We start from the raw sequence: 21,506 nt of genomic DNA, 5'->3' as shown, positions 1-21,506 counted from the left end.
CTAGGAGGAGAAGAGGTTGGGAGTCTTGGGACTTGGGAGGATAAAAATGGCAAAAATTTACTTGTAAAGGTTAGGGATGAACCGAGTCGAGCCGAGTATTAGCTTGTTCAAACTAAACTTGGTCAGAAGCACCCTTGTGGGCATGTTCCAAAAGCTCAAGCTTGAGCCGAGCTTTAATTGTACATTTTCGAGCTTGGCTCATTTAGGTGTTTTGTTTTGTTTTATTTTTTTTATTGTTCAAGCTTAGCTTATAAAAAGGATTGAGGTATAGTGGAGTAATATAAACGATTTTTATTATTACTAAACGAGAAAGATCAAATTTAAACAATACTTTTTATTATTAAAAACATAAATATTATTTAACCAATTTTGATAATAATATTTTGGTTACCTTTTGTGATTCTTACTACAAATTTCTTATTGGGTAATTCATATCCTAAAATATAACAATGGTTGGAATGATCATATAAACAAGCAACGGATATGACACATGAGCAAGTTGTTCACGAGCCTAAATGAGTCGAGTACTAAAGGGTTCGAGCTAGGCCCGTTCACTAAACGAATATCAAATTTATGTTTGAGCTAGTTTATTCAAGAGCATTTAAGCAATGGTTATAATAAAATGGACATAAGCTTCAACAAAGATAACTATCACTCTATAGAAAAATTTCAAAAAAATAATTTGTTGTACAAATTACTTTTGTATACTTTAAACAATGATACAAAGATGATAATTAGATGTAATACTACTATCTTCAATTTAAAGTTAAAATTACACGCAACCATTTATAAAAAACATACTAGTGAGGTAATATAGTGAAGTAACATAATTTAAAGCTCATAAACTGTAAATTGGTGAATTAATTCCCCATATTGGACATACTGCAGTATGCCAAAAGACGAGCAACCGCTAAGTGACGCATTAAAACTGCTGCACCAAAAGGTTTCGACCAGATCACCTAGTTGCATTTCTAGCCACAAACTCTCTTGCTCAAAATGAATTTACCAAAAAAAAGACAGCACACTTGCTACAAAAATGCTTGTTCCTGGCTTGCCTGCGAAATAAACAATCCTGTTTAATTTTATTAGACAGGAAGAAAAGTAAGAAACATTTTCACTTTAATAGCCTATAGCAGTATAACGACAAAAATCGTGCTAAGCAATCAGGAAATACAAAGAGAATCTAATGACATTGCAAAGAGTTGGTTCCTAATTCCAAATGGGAAATAGGGAGATGACTAAACAGCTAAGGTAACAATGGTACACAAGTCACAATTTGTCATCTCATACGCTGGTACTGGTACCCCGTAATAGACAAAATGCCAAAACAAAGAAATATCAACACTCACAAAAAACTCAACCAAATTTTCAAGGCAAAAAGAAAACAAGCAAACTAAACCACAACTTGATAAAACGAATATACATAATTTGACTTAAACACACAGATTCCATCACAAATGATTATGGTTCGTTGTCAAGTTCTATAAAATGCTTGAGATCATGACGGTAAACCATGAGAAGGACTCAAGAGTTTTAACGCAGAATGCATCTTTGCTTTTATACGTAGAGCGTAGTAAGTTGTAGTAGTTAATACATCTCCAAACAAAATAAAAAATATTTCAGTACACTTCTCATGTTATCATGAAGAGACAAGATACTTAACAGCATTAACCTGAGGAGCACACTATACATACCAGAAACATTAATGCAAAGGTATTTGCATCAAAAGTCTAAATTTCCACATGGTTTTCCTTGGACCTCCTTGCTTCCAGTCATGTGATTAGCTTCCTTTTTACAATCGTCATTATCATGAACACGACTCCTTCCAATTCCCAACTTAGGAAGACCACGGTTCAGTCCATCAAGCAACACACAAGCCTTACACCATTTCTGCACATAAGAACCCAAAAACTCTTAGCATTCTTGGAATGAGATAAGTAGAGAACAATGAAGCTTGCCAAGACTGGATATAGGGAATAATTAAGCTTTAAGGATTTCAAATAATTCATCAAGAACAGGAATAAGTTCCTCTTTTTCCCAAGGGAAATCAAGTTGCAGTTCACTGATAAACCAGTCCACGGCAGACCAACTGTAACACAGTGATGGCAGAAAGAGATGCATGCCTGGGACTAAAACCGGAAAAGGTGCTTCACAGATATACACATAAGTCTTGGGGTGTATGATAAACACACCAATAAAACTATCAACAGTTTTAATAATCAACTCATGGTGAGACTAGGATTCTAGACTTCTAGATGTAACATGTAGACATCGTCACATCGGAGGTATATGTTCAAAAGGAGAAGGCACATGATACCTGGCTTGATATATAACCGCAACGCTCACATATTCCCTGCTCTGGCATTTTTGTTGAAGTGGCAATCCTGAACCTCTCGCCTGATTTAATGATATCAAGTATGGCACTAGGTCTGGGTGACAACATTTTATAAATCAGTACACATGTGATGTTACCAGAAAATAAAGTAGAAAGAAAAGGCTCGATAAATAAAAACCTAATCCTCTCCAAATCCTTGATGAATTCCCTGGCAAACCCACGATACGCATTTGGGGAGTAAATACCTGCAATTATCACGGAATGAGGATATTCAAAATGATACACGGTCTTCTAGAAGCAACATTTTACAAAAACATCAAGGAGAATCTGAAATGTAGACATTGTCAAGATAACTAAAATTAGCCTCCACTAATAGCTATGATAACTGATAAACATCCCACAACTCAAGTCTGTTCATTACCATTTTTTATCCAATTTATATGAAATTTAACGAAGATATGATAACTACAAAAAGTAATGTCCAAACCTTTTTTTTTGGGTCAATTTTTGAAATCAACATGATAATTAACTTATTATATAAGGGATTTATTTAGAGTACATTACACAACCTATATCACAAGACTTCTAAAATCATAAAACCAAAATAATGAAAAGTGACTGATGCTGAATGGATCCTTAGCTTTGGTTGAAGTGGATTGGAAAAAAAAAAATGTAAGTCGAGACTTACTATTTTAGCAATACTTGAGTTGTCGCACAACCTTAGAGATTAGGGCTTTAGATATAATATAGTTTGAAAATCTTGAGTTGTGCCAATCAATGATTTCTATAGTCTTTATGCATTTCAATCAGGCCTGATTAATATAACTGCAAAAGTAAGAAATACAAGTACTAAGCTACTTTCCATTCAAATTATACCCCCGCCTCCTATGAAAATATTTTGGTCTTTAGTTCAGTTAAGTTGGTCGGTAACTATTGATGCAAAAGATGTGAATGAAAAGCAAGGACAAAGGAATCCTGAAAGAAACCAGCCAGAAAAACACAAGTATATACTTACATTCAGTGGAGAAGTAGTCGAGCCTCTTGAAATAAGCATACGTAAATGGTGTAGTCAAGGTTTCACAGAAAAAATATAACCAATATATAGCAAATTCACAATAATAAATCAACACTTCGTAGCAACTTGTTTAAAGTATGTCACAGCCAGATCAGTAAAAGTTAAGCAAAGCTTATAAGAAAATAAAGACTTTAGCAAAAAAGATATATAACAATCTCCTTCTCGTAAGTATACTTAAATGGCTTGCATCTTGGAATAGGTCCATCTTCACCGGTTGTTATTGATGTGCATCTACTCAATCTACAAGTGAAAAGCTACCAGACTCAGCAATAAATAGGCAGGAGAAAAAGCAAACAAGGAAAAACATATATACAAGATTACAAGGCTTAATTAGTTAGCCATGTGGAAATTCAACAAGCGGCTTAAGCTAGAGTTGTAGTAATGGCTTCCTAGTTCCCTTTGCAGTATACCTAAATCAGGGCAAAATTCCTCTTTCATGTGTTTGGGAGGGGGGGGGGGGGGGGAAGACACCAATAAGAGGTTATACCTGGCAATATCACCACGTAATATGTTCAAGAGCACTGTCTCAGAAATATCATCTGCATTATGTCCAGTAACAAGCTTGTCTACTTTCAACATTGCAGCACCCCGATCAAGAGCCTTAGAGATGAATAAGCATATTTGGTGAAGACAAATAAATAACTTACTAATTTCTCAAACATGAAATAACCGAGCCGGAGTTTCTCATAGAAATTATCTTTCATTGAACAAAGGAGATTCGACTATCAACATATGAGTGCAATTAATGCTGGCATACCTGACGCCTAAATACTCCACAGAATGTGCAATTATTCTTCAACCCTATCATCTTCACTATCTCATCCATAGTCCACCCGTATAAATCTTTGTACGACACAACTTTCAAGGGTAGCCCATACTAAGAAAAAGAAGTGCACAAATCATGAACATCACCAAACAAATTCCAACAGGAAAATAAACAATAGACATATACTAAATTCACTGAGCATGGAATAAAAGTACAAACGAGTTCTTGCAAAACATTGGATATGGGTGTTAGAATTAGATATGGATTGATTAAATTCAATGACACGTTCTACAAAACATCCAACATTTGACATGAACTTGGGCACAAAGGCACAAAGCAATTCAACTTAATATAATCAATACTTGATCCATATTAGTTTTGACATTTACCTAGTCACATAATTTTAGGTGATGATTTGTTTGATTTTAAAATTACCACTTTATCAACAATATAGGCGTGACAAAGGATGATGGGGGTATTCTTTCTATGAAAAAGTAGGTGATTATGAGAGTTTATTTTTTAAGAAAAAAAAATTAAAAGAGTAGATTTCAAATTTATAGTATTGGACTAGTGGAAAAAGAGAGGTGTAATAAAATTATACATTTGCATTTTCCAAAACAGAAATGTACAAATGAATGGGCATATGAAAAGGAAACTTTAATAATTAATCAAGGACAAAAAGAGTGTTGCTTAAATTATATGTAATGTTAATTATTTTGATTACTCCGTATAAAACTTCTCAGAAAAGAAATAGTAGTTGGCGAAAAAAGTAAACTTTAATACTACCTCTGATCTTATTAGTTCTACCCAAATTGTTTTTGTTTTTGGTTCTAACAACTTCTACTTTATTCTAATTTTGGTTAACGCATTTTACCATCTTACCCCACAATCTATCCACCTTTTTTCTTACACTACCCCCTTTCTACTCTCTCTCCCTTACGTTATTACACACACTACCTTTGTCTTGCTTTCCTTGGTTTGTGGATCTAACTAACTAATCGTGGAGGGAGTCCTACTTTTCAATTTTATCCTATATTTTTTTTAATTGCTTCTATAAAAAGCTCAAAACTGAACAAATTTAGAAGGAAGTAAAAGAGGGGTTTCTCTCCCTATCAATGATGCTGATGATATTCAAATATAGTGGTATATATCTAAATTCTATTAGAAACTATTGGGAAGTATTGCCATTTGTCTACCCAGAAGGCTGGCATTGGTGTGCCTATAATGAGGAAAGGCAACAGAGTTACTGAGTTAGCCTAATAGCAAGAGAGCTTTTATGTGCTTCCGTTACAAATGCTGATATAGATGCTACTCTTTTTTCTATTGAGGATGCAAAAGCTCCAGGTGTAGATGGTTTTAACGCTTTCATTCTATTATTTCTTTTATACCTGTAATATTTATAAGCCTATCAATTGCACCTCTGTCGCTCTTGTGCCGACAAAAAAATAATGAGGACAGAACTGGATAAAGACAAAGATAAAAAAGAGAGATCAAATAACCCAGAAACGTTCCTTTCCTATAGGAACGATGACAATTAACAAAAAGGAGGTAAATATACCAACAATGAATGATGATCAACAATCCTCAAGTTTTGTTTTCAACTGGAGATTGACAACAGCCAAACTTGGTTAGTATATGATCTAATATTCTTAAGTCTCCCCCCAAGATCATTCCCAACACATCATCTTACCTCTCTTTCTTCCTAATCAGCCTCCCACCAAACAAAAGGAAGAAAAAAAATTAAAATATAAAACTAGTTTAAAAAAGACAAAAGAAAGGCTACACTTATATGAAACCAAAAGTATGTGAGTGTGAATGGTACTAGCTACTAATGACTAGATGTTAGGAGTTTCACAAGGTAGATTTTAGGTAGAGATTAGACACATGGGTACTGTCAGAGAAAGCTACTAATCTAGCTTTTGGATGACTGAAGGTAGCATTTCATGATTATTTTTTTTCCAAATTCACCATTATCTGTCAAAGCATCAAGCCCCATACAATCGCTACAACAAAAGTTCAATTCCTAATTCTTTAACTGATAATAAAACTGCTAATCACTAGTAGAAGAGTAAAGCAGTTACTGGCGACAACAACTTACTTTGTCAATCATGTTCACTAGGGGGGGGGGGAAACCCTTAAAGGCACATTCATTTTACAGCTGAAATTTCATTGAAACTAAAAAATTTATCAACTCACTTGAATTTCATTCCTCTTGACAGTTTCAAGCGAGTCATCCCTGTAACCAGTGATGCCTTCATCTATAGATAATAGAAAGAGATCCAAGCCATAGTTGTGTCGACGATTCAGCTCTGACAGCACATATGCAAGGACAGTGGAATCTGAAAAGCAACTAAATGCCAGAATCAGAAACACATCCAGTTGCTATCAGCATATCAGGGGTGAAAAAAAATGGATTGAAGTTTGAGTTTTATAGCAGGTATTTTTAAATAGTTGTAAAACCTCTAGGTGCTATAGCAAATAACATGATCCTTCATCCATCTCACATAGTACCCACAAGAATTCAGAATCTTATGACAAGTTATTGCCCAAAATCAACTACTGCAATCAGATATAAAGAAGAGAGACAGTATGTAAAAAAGAGATGTTCAACAAAAATCTACAACCCCAAAAAGTGAAAACAACTATTCCATATCAATATTGTTTCTGATTAGATTATTAAATAAAATGTCAACTGCTAAAAAATAGAAAACTACAGTACTACACTGCAATATACAATTAAGCAAAGGGAACTCTAGCAAGCTAATTGGCATTGACTTAAAATGTTAAATTACATACAACGAATAAAAATCGCTTTGTAATCAAGATTGCTTTCATTGCAACAGTTTTTACAACTAAAACCCACACAAGACTACTTGTTAGTTCAATTAAAAGACAACGATAATAAAAACAAAGTTCAGTTCCTCAATGCAAGGGAAATTTCAGAGCATAGCAACCTTGTTTGTTAAATGAGAAATTGATCCTATAAACATCATGAATTCACTTTCAATGCCAATTAATTTCGAACATCATAAACACGATATAAACAAATTTTCTAAATTAATTACATCCACATGTTAAATTTGCAGTAACATAGTTGATCAGCATAATACCAATTACATTCTCATAACTATTTTACCTTTTCCTCCGGAAGCGCCAATTGCAACACGTTCCCCCGGCTTAAACAGCTGATTTTCAATTATGCAACTATGAATCTCTTCTTCAAACACAGTATAAAAGCACTCCCTGCAAATCTTTAACCCGCACAATAAAAAATAAAAGAAAAAGGGTTTTAGCATAACGTATAATTGCATATACAACAATATGTAAGATTAAAGCGGGCAGTTACAAATTGCAAGATGTCGATAATTTGGAGTGTTGGGTATAATCTAAAGATCATAGCAAACAAAAATGAAGAAATTGAAAAAGGGAAATCACAGAAAAACCTGTTGGAGGGTTTTAGGGCGCTTAAGAGCAGGTTTTCTTTGATTACAAAGAAAGCAAAGCTTTGCTCCGCAATTTCTGGGTTTCGCCGCCTCCATTTCCTCTGTCGTCTCACCGGCGTCCTGTGGATGAGGAAGATATAAGGGGCGTTTGGTTCGCAAAGTTGTATGGGTTTGAATGGAGAAATGAGATTAAGGTGGTATTGGGTTGGACTCCGTTAATAGTTACGTGCAACTTTTGTCATTTTGGTCCGATCAGGGTTATATGCAACAACCTGTTTTATTTCTATTTTTAGTAAACAAAATACCATAAAATTACAAATTTACCCTTAATTTACAAATTTTAACTTTTATAATTTTACCCTTTTGTTATTATACTCATACTTAACTAAGACTAATCATATTATCATAACTTAATAACTCCCTCCATTTATTAACACATTTCCCCCAACTTCTCACAATCACTCCATCTTCCCAAACACCCACATTTATTGTGATGGCTGGGTTAATGCTCCTATTCTTCAGAATTTTCTAGATGAACCCTAGTTCATTCATACACTTCGTATTCCTCTCTCATGTTCATCTTCCTCTATCCTCTTCGTCCCTCAATTTCTTCAACCTGTTTCTCTCCAAATCTGAACTACGCATATCAGATCTTTGAAAAAAGGAGTCCCAAACCACCATGGTTAACCTTGACCCCCTCCATGACGCGTATATTGAAACTGACGACAAGGGAGAGGTCCAATTGATTCTCTCTCTCATTAAGTCCTTTGAGACCGGATCTCCCTTTCCTCGCCAATTATATGAATCTGGTGAGGCTAGTCCTTACTGTAGTTCAACCACCTACAAAGCTTTGGGAAAGGTTCTAGAAAGCGTCGAGGAGGAGGGGCGTATGGAGAGGACTGAGGGTCAGGGTGAGTCTCGTGGGAAAAAATCCCTAGATTTCACTGACTTTGTTGTATATCAACCATGTAAAAGCGCTGAGGGAAGTTCTGTGCCCACCCACAAGCCCAGATGTAAGAGGCCTAGGCAACCCTCTAAGATCCGGTCTACGAGGAAGGCGACTAGGGTGGCTCTGAGGCGGATCCGGGGGTTGCCGGACCAAGAGTGGGTGATTTTGTCCTCTGATGATGAGCCTGACAAGGCGGTGACTGCATCGCCTCCTCCAAAAAAGGGTGGTTCAGCTGGCCCTCCTACTGACGAGGATGAAGTGAGGCGGATGAACCCTAGGGTTCAACCCTCCAACTGACTGCTTCCGTAACGATTCCTAACCCTAACCCTACCTTATTTCTTTTTTATTCTGAGTCCCTTATTTCTCTCATTTTTTTTGCTATTGTGGTTGGTTTTTGCTACTCTTAGTGTTGTTGGTATTGTCTCTGTAGTTGGTATTGTTGGTGTTGTTTCTGTTGTTGATAGTGTTTCTGTTGTTGCTATTGTTGGAGTTGTTGATATTGTTGTAGTTGTTGGTATTGTTGTAGTTGTTGGTATTGTTTCTATTGTTGGTGAAGTTGGTGGTGTTGGTATTCTTGGTATGGTTGGTATTGTTGCTGTTGTTGGTATTCATGGTGTTGTTGGTATGTTTGGCTGTTGTTGGTATTCTTGGTGTTGTTTCTGTTGTTGGTGTTGTTGGTATGGTTGGAGTTGTAGGTATTATTGTTGTTGTTGGTATTGTTGATGTTGTTCAAATTGGTGGTGTTGTTGCTATTGTTGCTCTTGTTGGTATTCCTGGTTTTCCTGGTGTTGTTGGTATTGTCCTCATGTTTGGATGTTGAAAAAGGGTTTATCTGGAAGAATTCTTTATTCTTATGAGGACCATGTTGTCTGCCATGTTTCCTGTTCTGTAAGTGCTTCATAAGGGGAATGTGATTGATGAATGATGAGGCTACTGTAGTGATGTTTGTAAGTAAACACTACAACTTTAGTCCATGTGTGATGTTTAAAAGGAGGAGTCCCATATGTGTTTGCATTGTGTTGATACACTCAAGTGTCGAGTCCCCTATCTGTTTTTTGCATACCACTTGAGTGTTTTTTTTTTTCTTTATCCAAATGATGAAGGGACTCCATTGAATTCCTACTTGGTACTTAAGTTTTGCTCCAACAATTTCTTTTATGAAATTGGTGTTGAGGTAACTTTGGTATCAAGTGCTATATTCAACAATGTGATAACCTGTTCTGATGGATACATTGGCCAGACATGAGAAGTCATTTTTTATTTCTATTCCAAGTTTGATTTTTGATACAAATGAATACACATTGACTGCCTCACATGATTGCATCATCATAATCATCAAAAGACACCTAACCACCTATTCATGAACATAAACTAAAAAAAACAAAAACCCTTACAGAAACATCTAAGTGGTTATGTGTGGTGGTCCATGTTGTTCATCCTCCTTCTGTTGCTTGGATGAGTCCCCTAGTCTGCATCCACCTCCATATTCTCCGCTGCATCCTGAGTCCCTTGAGTTGCTGGCCTAAACATAGTGTTTAGGTACTCCACAGCTTCCACAACAACTTCCCTCCTCACTTGCACTTTTTCTGGTAGAATTCCCAGATTTTCTAGCTTCTTTTTGTTCATATGTGGAATTTTGTACTTGTTCCCTCCTTGTGCCTTGAGAATTTTAATCATACACCTTTGCAAAGTGACCCATATGTACTTGTTCACTTGAGGCTTAAAGGTGTTATAAGAATCAATAACTTTCTCCACAAGCTCATCTAGGTTCTTAGGGAAAGGTTTGTTTCGGGGTTTTCTGATGTCCTGCGGGAGAGTTACAATTCCGAGACTGGAACCGGACGCCTGTACCTGCAAAACAACAGAGACTCCTGGTGGTGGGAGCTCCGCCTCCAACGGTCAAGTTAGTACTTGATTAAGGAGTAATTAATGCGGAAATTAAAGTGATTGAGTCTCTCTAGGTGAGAGTGTTTAATGTAGGTAACCTGCTTTGTTAGCGAGATCAGCCTGTTATTTCTGTGTGTAATCAATGTGTTTTTTCTGTAATCCCCCCTTAATGAGGATTAAGGGAGGTATTTATAACCTTGGGAAACGTGCCAATCCTAGGTTTAGGTTAACCTAGGGCTGATTGGGCTTCCCTCAGAAGTTGGGCTTGGGTGGCCGGTTTCTCCATTAGGCATGGAGTATGCCACGTGTCATGACATAACAGGTCCAAGGTGGATGAATAAGCGTGTGCCACGTGGCATGCCCTGACAGTTCCATCTGGGGGGCACTTGGCAGGACCTGATTGGCCCACGTGGCGCATTCCGATTGGTGGGAGCAAAATCCCCTAATCATTTTCCCCTCACAGGTGGCACGTGACTGGTCACGTGTTACCTGTGACAGGTGCCGCACTGTAACAGGCGACGGCCTGCTACAGGTGTCAGTCGGCGAAAGGCCGAGAGATTTTCCCGCCCAAATTTTGAATTCTGAAAGTGACCCTTCGCCTTCTCACTTCGCCTATATAAGGGAGAGTTGTCTTGAGTCATTTTCACACTTCAGAACTTTTTGAGAGAACATTCAGACCCCTGAACTTGCTCTGACATTTTGGACCCTTTCTGCCTACCGCCTGTTCTGACAAGCCGACTGCAAAGGATTTTCAGAACTTCATCAACCGTCACTCGTTCAGGTAACTGTCGGTTCTCTTACTCTTAATTTTCTTTTTTACTTTTTTGAAATGGCACCACGGAAGCACACGACACGACCTGGTTAGTGATCAGCCGGTCACCGGGGACGGCTGAATCTAGGACTAGGAGTGCCGCCTGCCCTTTTCCGGACCTATCTTTGCCCTTTATACAAAGTCCGACTGTATCTGTGTCTATGCAGAGCAGGATGGCCAGAACAAAAAAGACTGCTAGGATCTCAAATTCAGACGGCTCCTCCCACAGGGTGCCGATTAGTGAAACATCTGACCAGGCGCCAGATGTGGAAGTGAAACAAGGCGGCCTGAAAGCCGGCAATTCTGAGGGAGGAGTCATAGTGACCCCTTCCCATTTTACAGTATACAATTCTTCTCCTTTTCAAGGAGAGGAGGCGGGCCCCTCCGGGAGAGGGGAGGAGTCGTCCTCTTCGGACTCGTCAGAGGACGATTCCGAGTCAAGCTCTTCTGGCCATGCTTCTCTGGCCTCAGAAGAGAAAAACAGTCGCCTGCAAGAGGCGAGGCTTTCTCACGCAGTTGAGAAGGGGGACAATTGGGCGGAGCCATCCGCCTCTTACCGAGAGCAAAATACCCCCTACTACTGCACGGTACCTCGGGGCCGGATCACAGTCATGCAAGAGAAAGTGGAGAGCTTTATCGCAAACCACACAATGGGCCCCGACTTTTTAGTGTTTGTGCTGGATCCAGAAGACACAGTCGTCTGGCCGGCTGGTACCAGTTATGATAGGGCCTGCTTTGGCTGCTACGAGGCGGCCATCAAGGCTGGGCTGCGCTTCCCATTACATCCGGCTGTTCAGCGGATCTTGGATGGGTATGAGTTGGGGTTATGGCAGTTAGCCCCAAAATCCTGGGTCAACGTACTCGGCTATGTGGCCGGGTGCGAACTGCACGAGGTGGAGCCGAGCTTCGAGGCTTTCGCCCATATGAACTACCTCAGCTGGACCCCTAAGGCAGGCGGTACCGGCTGGTATCAATTGACAAGCCACAGGGGCTACCTCATGACGAGAGGTAAAGCAAACAAGTGGAAGGACTGGCGGAGCACCTTCCTCATCATTGAGAGTTCAGACACTGAGCTGAACAAGCGCTTCAATAGGTGGAACAGGAATCCGCCCCTTCTTGCAGGCGGCCGTAGCATGCCGCCTGTTCCCCCCAAGGCTAAGAAAGAGATCCTTGATAAAGGACTCTTTAAAGTAGAGTCGAGGGTCGACTCTACTTCAGGGGTACGAGAGCAAGTACCCCTGCACTGCGTCCCGAGCTTCAAATGGCTCTACGACGAGTACTTTTTGGCCGCCTGTGGCCTCAGCAGTCGGTGCTCAAGAGGTAGTCGGCCTGTCGAATACTCTGTTGTCCCATACATTTCTTGTTATGACTTTTATTAACTTTGCTGTTTTGTTTTTGCAGCTGACGCCATGAGCAAAATTACCGCCTCCAAGACTGCGGAGGCTATGTTGCGGGCCTCCATCATGCAACAAGCTTCAACCGACTCCCCCAAGAAGGGGGCACCCTTGGTGAGCTCCGAACCTCACCCTCTTTTTGGAGTTGTGTTTATGCATATACTGACTTTTTTCTTCTTTTTTAGACGGGTGCTCCAAGAGCTTCATCTTCCCAACAGCCGGACCCCAAGGCCCGGAGGACGACTGTTGCGAGCTCTCCTGGTTCTGCCAGGAAACAGGTGGCGGCTGAGAAACAGCTGGCCACTTCTTCTAAAACTCCAACTGGGCCGCCTAGAAGTATGAAGTTGTCCTTGTAAATTTTAGACTTGCTCCCTTTTTTACTAGGTCTAATCCGTTTGTTTATGCTTGATGAAGCCGGCCCTCAGGAGCCTGACTTGGTAGAGGTGGCCAAGTCTATGATCAGGGCCGTTCCTCCAGCTGAAAGGGAGGCGGTCAAGGGTGTCGGCACCCTTGACCTAGACGGGATTGCAGGGGTCCTTGCTGAGGTATACTTAGCATATTTTTGAGTATTTGAATTCCAGGACGCCTGTTTTCTTTTTGTTTGGAAACTGACGCCTGTTCCTTTGTACTTAGGCCCTGCTCCGAGTGAACGGCCTTCGCAAGCCGCTTGACCGGAAGAACAAAGAGGTAAAGGCTGCAAAAGCTATGGCCGCCTCTGACTGTGATAAGGCAATGTTTCAAATTGCCCAAAATGAAGTTCTGACCATTGATATTCTTTATTATCAGGCGCAGGATACCGCCGCTGTTCAGGCTCAGTTAGAGGCGGCCGAGAAGAGGAATGGCGAGCTGGAGGCGACCATCACCAATCTCAAGGCCGAGCTGAAACCTCTTCGCCTAAAGATGTACTCATACGAAGCCTTGGAGAAATCCTTGGCCAACGTAAAGGAACGCCTGGTGACCCAGGAGAGGAGTCTTACTCAGGAGCTCTCGGAAAAGGCCGAGCAAGAGAAGAAAGAGCTGGTCCGGGAGATGATGGAAGACTCCGCTCAAATCCAGCACATGACTTGGGGCCGCCTTTTCCCCAATGCCGACTTTGCCTCATGGGAAAAAACGTATCGCCAGTGTTCTGATACATATAATCAAGAGATCCTGGCGGCTGCTGAGGAAGAGGCGTTGGAGGAAGCGTTGGAGGAGGAGGAGCCGGTAGTGGCACTTGTGCCGCTTGGGGGTAATGCATCAAAAAAGGATGCAGCTGAAGCCGAGTCCAGCAAGAAGAGTGCTGACCAGGCGGCAGCTGCTAATATTGAAGATCTGCCCCCTTCTTAAGCTTTATGTATTCTTTCCACGGCATGCGTGCCGTTTGTTTTGTATTTACCCGGCCAGGGGGCCGGGGCTCTGAATATTTTGCCGGTCTTTAATGACCGGCTTCTTTTTAATGAATTTTTGTTTTGATTCAAATTTTTCTAAGTATTGAATATTTTAATATCCAATTGTTCACTAGACCGTCTGTTTTACATGGCCGATAGTTGCAGACAGGTACGGATAGTTAGTCACGCCGCCTATGCCCCTAGACGACTGGTTGTCTGTTTCCAGGATAGACGATCAGTCGGCCATTTATCCAATCGGTATTCGAACTATTTTAAAGACTGGATCCTTTTTAGGCAGGCGGTCCTGTCATTTGTAAATTTAACCAAGTAGGAAAGTGGTCTGACCAAGTGAACATGATTGTTACTTAGTTGCCAAGGAACTGAGTAGTAGAGGTATCAAGCGGTGGGCACCGGTTGTTCCCCTTTATTCGCCAATGTTTGTTGGCTTTTAACTCACAAGTTGTTAACCTAGCAGGAGTAGTGGTTGAGAGCCCCTGTTTGCGAAAAACAGGCGGTTTACTCAAACCTTTTAGGTTCCATACCAAGTTTGAGGGAGTGACTATGAGTTAACGTTGGTGTTACTCAGTCGCCGTCACTCTTGCTTGAGAAGTAGAGGTACCAGGCGGCGGAGGCCGGCTAGACCCCTTGATTCGCCAATGTTTGTTGGCTATTAACTCAAGAGGTACCCCCTGCATTTATCCCAAGTAATACAGGCGGTCATCTGACTCAGATGTCAACTGCTACCACTGGTTTGGTTAGTGATAGAGTTATCCTTGTCTCAAAAACGGCTACGTGGTTGCCCTTGGGGGCAGTCGTATAGGTGCCGTGTAATTAGTTTATAGAGCAATGTTCCACCCAAAAGGGAGCTGCTCTCTGCGACGAATTTCATCCGGAGGGATGCCGCCGGACGCCTGCTATGATGTTGGGACAGGTCGTATTAGTTTTGAAGATTTGATCAGTTGGCTTGGCGCCTGGTCTGATCATTCGGCCTGTGGCTTTGGTAAGTTCTTGGTGAACGTAGGTGCTAAGTAAAAGGAGGGTAGCCGCCTGTTAGGCACAGGGTCGGCCTGGCCCTAATCTTTTTAGCTAAGTATTAGGGGGGTGGCTATGTGTTTGGAACCAGTCGGCCATCTTCTTATGGAGAGTAGCCGACTATATGTCCAGACGACATGCCCCTATTGTGAGTAAAATACTCAATGGAGAGTAGCCGACTGTAAAGGTACAGACGGCATGCCCCTCTGAAGATAGTAAAATACTCAATGGAGAGTAGCCGACTGTAAAGGTACAGACGGCATGCCCCTCTTAAATAAAAATTAAACATGGAGAGTAGCCGACTGTTTTTCAGCAGGCATGCCCCTCTTAGTACAAAATTGATCATTAAGTGCAAACTTTTATTAAGTAGCCCTTGACTATTTACATCATTCAAAAGAAATATTTCTTAAGATTGTCTACATTCCAAGTTCGAGGCAACGGTCGTCCGTCTGGTGTTTCCAGACGATAGGTACCGTCCCTGACCTCTTCACAGATTCGGTAGGGTCCTTCCCAGTTGGGAGTTAGTTTGCCAGACTTATTAGCCCTACCAACTGCTTCCATTTTTCTAAGTACAAAGTCCCCCACTTTGAGTGGACGTCTGTGTACTTTTTTGTTGTATGATCTAGTCATTCTCAGGCGGTAAATTTCATGGCGCAAGACAGCATTGCCCCTCCTTTCAGGAAGTGAGTCTAATGCCAGGCGCATGGCTTCCTAGTTTGCCTCTTCGTCATATAGCATTACTTGAAGAGTCGGCTCGTAGTGTTCTATTGGAAGAACAGCTTCCGCACCATAAGTTAGGAGGAATGGAGTTTCTCCAGTCGCCCCTTTTTCAGTCGTCCTAATGGCCCAGAGAACATGTGGTAATTCATCCGCCCATAGGCCGCTTGCTCGTTCAATCTTTTTCTTGAGACCGTCTGAGATGATTTTATTAAAGGCTTCTACCTGGCCGTTTGCTTGTGGACGGCCGACAGATGCAAAGTAGTTTGCAATTCCTTGGTCACCCAACCAGCTTTTGAGAACAGGCGTCTCAAATTGGGGACCGTTATCAAAAACCATAGACATGGGAACCCCGAACCGAGTGATGACATTTTTCCAAATGAATGAAATTACATCCTTCGTCTTGATTCCCTTTACAGCCTCCGCCTCTACCCATTTAGTGAAGTAGTCGACAACAACAAGTATGTACCTCCTTCCGCCTGTAGCAGGCGTATATGGACCCAGAATATCCATGCCCCACTTAGCAAACGGTAGTGGGCTATGAATGGTAGTGAGGTCAGTAGCCGGACGGTGAATTAGTTTGCCAAACCTTTGGCACTTGTCACATTTTTTCACCATCACCATCGCATCTGCTTCTAAAGTAGGCCAAAAGTAGCCCTGCCGCCTTGCCCGTTGAGCAAGCATCCTACCGCCTATATGGGAAGCACAGTAACCAGAGTGAAGATCGTCTAGTATCTCTCGTCCCTTTTCTGGAGTAACACACTTTAAGAAGGGATGAAGGTACCCCTTTTTGTGAAGTTCTCCCTTTATTATTTCAAAACTGGTGGCTCGTTTTTTCAGTGCTGCCGCCTGTTGATGATCATCCGGCAGTGTACCGTTTGTCAGATATGCCCTGATTGAATCCATCCAAGTTGAGCTTCTGTCTAGGATTCCAATAGGGTCTTCCTCGATGCTTCTCTTCTCCATTAGTTCCCAAAAAACAGTTCGAGGAGTATCAGAGGAGGCGGATGATGCTAATTTTGACAGTGCATCCGCCTGGTTGTTTTCTAATCTAGGCACTTGGATCAGATGGAAATCCTCAAGGGAGCCGACTGCTTGTCGGACCACCTGTAAATACTTGATCATGGCCGGATGGGTTGCTTCATATTCGCCATTGTACTGACTCACTATCAATTGTGAATCGGAACAGGCGTCTATTTTTCTTGCCCCTGCCGCCTTGCACATGCGGATTCCGGCTAGTAAAGCTTCATATTCTGCCTCATTGTTTGAGGCCTGAAAACTGAAGCGTAGAGCATACTCGTACCTGTCGCCCTCTGGCGACTGACATATGACGCCTGCTCCACAACCATTTGAAGTAGAGCTTCCGTCCACATATACCTTCCAGACTTGGTCTGGAACTTGAGAGTCAGGGGACGAGTCATCTCAACAATAAAGTCAGCAAAGGCTTGCCCCTTCACCGCTTTTCTAGGCTCGAAAGTAACTTCGAGGCTCTGAATTTCTATGGCCCATTTGATCATTCGGCCTGACGACTCCATGATGGTCAGTGGCCGCTTGATAGGTTGGTCTGTATACACGACGACTGCATGTGCCAAAAAGTAGGGCTTCAATTTTTTAACAGCCATGAAGAGTGCAAGACCAAATTTCTCCACTAAGGGATATCTCAACTCGGCATTTTTCAGTACGTGACTGACAAAGTAGACCGGGAGCTGACAGCCGTCTCTTTCAGCAAGGAGAACAGCACTTAACGCATGATCAGAGACGGCCAGGTACATGTAGAGTACTTCTTTGGGCAAAGGGCTGACCAGCCTCGGCAAGGAATGCAAGTGAACTTTCAATTTCTGGAAGGCGGCCTCAGCATCCGACCCCCATTCAAACCTTGCCTTTTTCTTCATTGCCTGGAAAAAGTATAGGCATTTGTCGCCTGATCGGCTTAGAAATCTTCCCAAGGCCGCCAGACAACCTGTTAACTTCTGAACCTCTCGGACGGTACGAGGCGACTGCATGTCGATGACCGCCTGCACCTTCTCAGGGTTCGCCTCTATTCCTCTCTGATTGATAAGGAATCCGAGAAATTTCCCAGACTCAACTCCAAATACACATTTCTTGGGATTGAGCATGACATGGTGCCGCCTGAGTGTGGCGAAAGTATCTCGGAGGTCCGACAGATGATCTATTTGAAGCTTAGACTTGACAATCATATCATCAATGTATGCCTCGACGTTTCTCCCAATCTGATCAAAGAACACAGTGTTTATCATTCGCTGGAAGGTGGCCGGGGCATTCTTAAGACCAAACGGCATGACCGTGTAACAGTATAACCCTTGATCAGTGACGAAGGCCGTCTTCTCCTGATCTTTCTTCCATAAAGGAATTTGATGGAAACCAGAGTAGGCGTCCATAAAGCTCATCAAAGCATGGCCGGCTGTTGAGTCGACCAGGTTATCAATTTTAGGCAGAGGGTAACTGTCTTTGGGGCACGCCTTGTTTAAATCTGTGTAGTCTACACACATTCGCCAGGTGCCATTTGGCTTTTTAACAAGCACCACATTTGCAACCCAGTCTGGGAAGTAACATTGCCGAATGAACCCTGCATCAAGTAATTTTTTAACTTCGGCGCCTGCCGCCTGACTTCTTTCTTCGCCATGGTTCCGCTTCTTCTGCCGTACCGGCTTCTTTTTCAGATCCACGGCTAGTTTATATACCGCCAGATCAGGACTAATGCCTGGAATTTCATGGACTTCGAATGCAAAGATGTCCTTGTATTCTTTCAATAGTTTGTGAAAGTCGTCACCAAGGTCTCTCAGAGCAGTCGTCCCAATTTTGACTGTTCGATCAGGACGTGAGTCGTCTAAGATCAGGTCCGTATGCTCACCAGCCGGCTGAGGGCGGAACTCATCCGACCGCTCCTCTGCCAATGATTGCTATTTTCTTTCTTTTCTTGCGGCCCCTGTCTGGGATGCCTTTCTCTTCTTGCCGCCTGCTTCTTGAACAGGCGCACTCTCCTTGACTTTGTCAAGGTCTGTTTTCCCACCAGTCGACCCAGTGGCCATAACAGTGGGCTTGACATCCGAGAGATAGCACTCTCGGGCCATCCTCTGATCTCCCCTTAGGGAGCCGACTGTTCCGTTATCCCTCTCAAACTTGAGCAACATAAGAGATGGGATTATAACAGCCTTGGAATTATTCAGGGTTGGTCGACCCAGAATCATGTTGTAGGCCGAGAGTTCTTCTACAACCAGGAACCGGACTACCATGTGTCGTCCTTCCCCTTTTTCGCCCAGGCGAATGGGTAAATCCACTCGTCCCAGTGGGTGGACTCCTCCTCCTCCAAACCCCACTAAAGGGTGGGAGGCCGGATGTATGCAATCAGTCTGATATTTAAGTTTCGACAGACATTTGCTACTGATGAGATCTGAGGAGCTTCCGGTATCTATGAGGATTCGGCCAACTCTCTGGTTGGCCACTTTACATTCAATAACGATAGGGTCGTCATGCGGCCCTCTTACCCCTCCTAGATCTTCTTCAGTGATGACAATCTCAGGAAATGAATATTTGGACGGCCGTTCTTGGTGAACGGAATTTACATCTAACCGCCTGATATTGTCTTTGTTGCCCCTAATAGTGGGGCCGCCTCCTGAGAAGCCGCCTGCAATGGTGTAGACGACTGCATCATCAGTATCGGAGCTGTCGGCCTGTTGATTCTTTTTGGCCGACTGCTTTTTTGAGGAAGTGTTCCCCGTAGATTTCTTGACATAAGTGTCAAGATCACCTTGTTCAGCCAGGCGGTCCAGATACCGCATGAGACTGATGCAATCATTGGTGTGATGACCAACATCTTCATGATAAGCACAGAATTTATCTTGGTTCCGGTTGTTTGCAGAACCCTTCATGGGGACCGGCTTCTAAATTGAGATCCGATTGATTTCTTTTAGGATAAACTGGTTATCCTTGTTAAACGCATACTTTGGGGAGTATGGTTTGAATTCTTTTTTCTTTTTCTGGGCCGGCTGTTTAGAGGAATCAGCCGCCCAGACCTCTTTTCTTTTCTCGTCTTTGTTGGACGACTTTCTGTCGTCCTTCTCTTTTGTCGGACCTTTTACCGTCCGACTGTCTTCCCGTACTACAAAGATCAGTCGCCTGTATATAGGCTTCCGCTTCAATCAAGGCCTCTTGAAGAGTCGCCACCCTCTTTCGGACCAAGTCAAATTTGAAGGTCGACCCGTCCTTGAGACCTCTGAAAAAGTCAGTATAGGCTACCTCATCCGGTAACCCTTGAATCTGTATTCTCATCAGGTTAAACCGCCTGATGTAAGAACGAAGACCCTCCTTCTCGCCCTGCTGAATTGTTCCTAAATCAAGGGTCGTCTTCTTCGCAGGGATGTTCATGGTGAAGTTGGAGGTGAATAAGTAAGCAAGCGTCCTGAAGGTATTTACATAACCAGTCGGCAGGTTGCCGAACCATTGTTGTGCGATTCCTTTGAGAGTCGTTGGGAAACACTTGCACCAGGTGGGATCATCCAACCCTTGAAGGTACATCAGGTTGGTGAAGGCCATAAGATGGTCTCCTGGGTTAGTAGTGCCGTCATAGGCGCCTACTAATACATTTTTCACTTTGGCCGGCTGAGCGGCTTCAGTAATTTCCTTGGAGAAGGCCGACGGCTATTCACCAAGTCTAAGCAACCGTAGCTGCCAGTCCATAGGTTGGAAGTTTTTTGCTGCATGTCCACCAAACGGAGGTGGCTACAAAAAATACTGTTGTTGCGGCACAAACGGTAAGTTTGGTACCACCTGGTCGCTATGAAAGCCGGACTGACGGGAGGTACCGCCTGACTGACTCTCATGATACGACTGCGTATGCCTCATTGAGGTATTTCGCAAACTGTCTTGGAAGTTTGAAGTAGAGGCCGACTCTGACAATCGGTCACTCTTCTTCTGCTCTAGCAGTAGCCGAGCGTCTGTGAATGTTTGCTTCGACCCGTCCGCCTGAATATGACGAACAGGTTTCCTATTTCCTGTAGGAAAACGGAATTTTGTGAAATCAAGGGCAGGTGGCTCCCGCTTCCTAGATTTAGGATGAGGAGTCGCCTCTCGCCCTTGAACTGGCTTCCTCTTCAGTGAAGTGGAGGGTTTCTTAGCCGACTGCTCCTTGACCAGAGCAGGCGGCTTCTGGTTGATCAACTCCTGAATCTCTCCCTTGAAGTCCCTCATGAAGGTCATGAGTTCGTTCCTTGTGATGGGAGCAGACCCATCAGTCGGCTGCTGCCGAACAGGCGGTGCGCTTGCTGGCTCGCTTCCTGTATGAAGATGTTCCCGTTCCCTCCTTTCGGTATGACGGGTACGTCGGGCCCTTAGGGTCCCGTCTGAAGCTGTGTGAGCTTCAACTTCAAGTTCATCCTCAGTATCGTGGTCCGACTGTACTTGAGGGTCGTCTAGGGGACGCTTCTCTTCAGGAGTCGGTACAGACTTGAATGCCATCTCAGAAGTACTCTCCCCACAGACGGCGCCAAATGTTTCGGGGTTTTCTGATGTCCTGCGGGAGAGTTACAATTTCGAGACTGGAACCGGACGCCTGTACCTGCAAAACAACGGAGACTCCTGGTGGTGGGAGCTCCGCCTCCAACGGTCAAGTTAGTACTTGATTAAGGAGTAATTAATGCGGAAATTAAAGTGATTGAGTCTCTCTAGGTGAGAGTGTTTAATGTAGGTAACCTGCTTTGTTAGCGAGATCAG

General features: G+C 42.7%; 1 protein-coding gene across 3 annotated transcripts; it reads right to left on the bottom strand.

Annotated features, from left to right (window-relative positions):
* Positions 1-667: 667 nt before the first annotated feature.
* On the bottom strand, positions 668-7,802 carry LOC110721630 (cytoplasmic tRNA 2-thiolation protein 1-like). 3 transcript variants are annotated; one of them, XM_021900820.1, is made up of 11 exons: positions 7,620-7,802; positions 7,313-7,427; positions 6,373-6,515; positions 4,168-4,287; positions 3,898-4,010; positions 3,558-3,650; positions 3,351-3,391; positions 2,514-2,580; positions 2,318-2,429; positions 1,695-1,890; positions 668-1,072 (listed from the first exon to the last, which is right to left on the bottom strand). In XM_021900820.1, exons 1-10 carry the CDS (start codon positions 7,713-7,715, stop codon positions 1,723-1,725), a joined length of 1,068 nt encoding a protein of 355 aa, XP_021756512.1. In that variant the 5' UTR covers positions 7,716-7,802; the 3' UTR covers positions 668-1,072; positions 1,695-1,722. The 3 variants fall into 3 exon arrangements, with proteins under 3 accessions (XP_021756512.1, XP_021756510.1, XP_021756513.1); XM_021900818.1 differs by having other exon boundaries at positions 668-1,055; positions 7,620-7,801; XM_021900821.1 differs by lacking the exon at positions 7,620-7,802 and having other exon boundaries at positions 668-1,055; positions 6,373-6,526; positions 7,313-7,404.
* Between the last annotated feature and the right edge of the window lie 13,704 nt (positions 7,803-21,506).

Source organism: Chenopodium quinoa, unplaced genomic scaffold (assembly GCF_001683475.1).
Source record: "Chenopodium quinoa cultivar QQ74 unplaced genomic scaffold, ASM168347v1, whole genome shotgun sequence".
NCBI classification, from domain to species: Eukaryota; Viridiplantae; Streptophyta; class Magnoliopsida; order Caryophyllales; family Amaranthaceae; genus Chenopodium; species Chenopodium quinoa.
Note: the sequence above shows the minus strand (reverse complement) of the source record. Positions and strands in the feature narration are given on the sequence as shown.

Excerpts from the sequence above, each read along its gene's own strand:
- LOC110721630 (XM_021900820.1), bottom strand. The coding sequence starts at position 7,715 with ATGGAGGCGGCGAAACCCAGAAATTGCGGAGCAAAGCTTTGCTTTCTT. Across the intron at positions 3,392-3,557 it reads TACGAGAAGGAGATTGTTAT|GTATGCTTATTTCAAGAGGC; the intron begins ATATCTTTTTTG and ends TACACCATTTAC. Across the intron at positions 1,891-2,317 it reads GCGGTTATATATCAAGCCAG|AAATGGTGTAAGGCTTGTGT; the intron begins GTATCATGTGCC and ends TCTTATGTGCAG.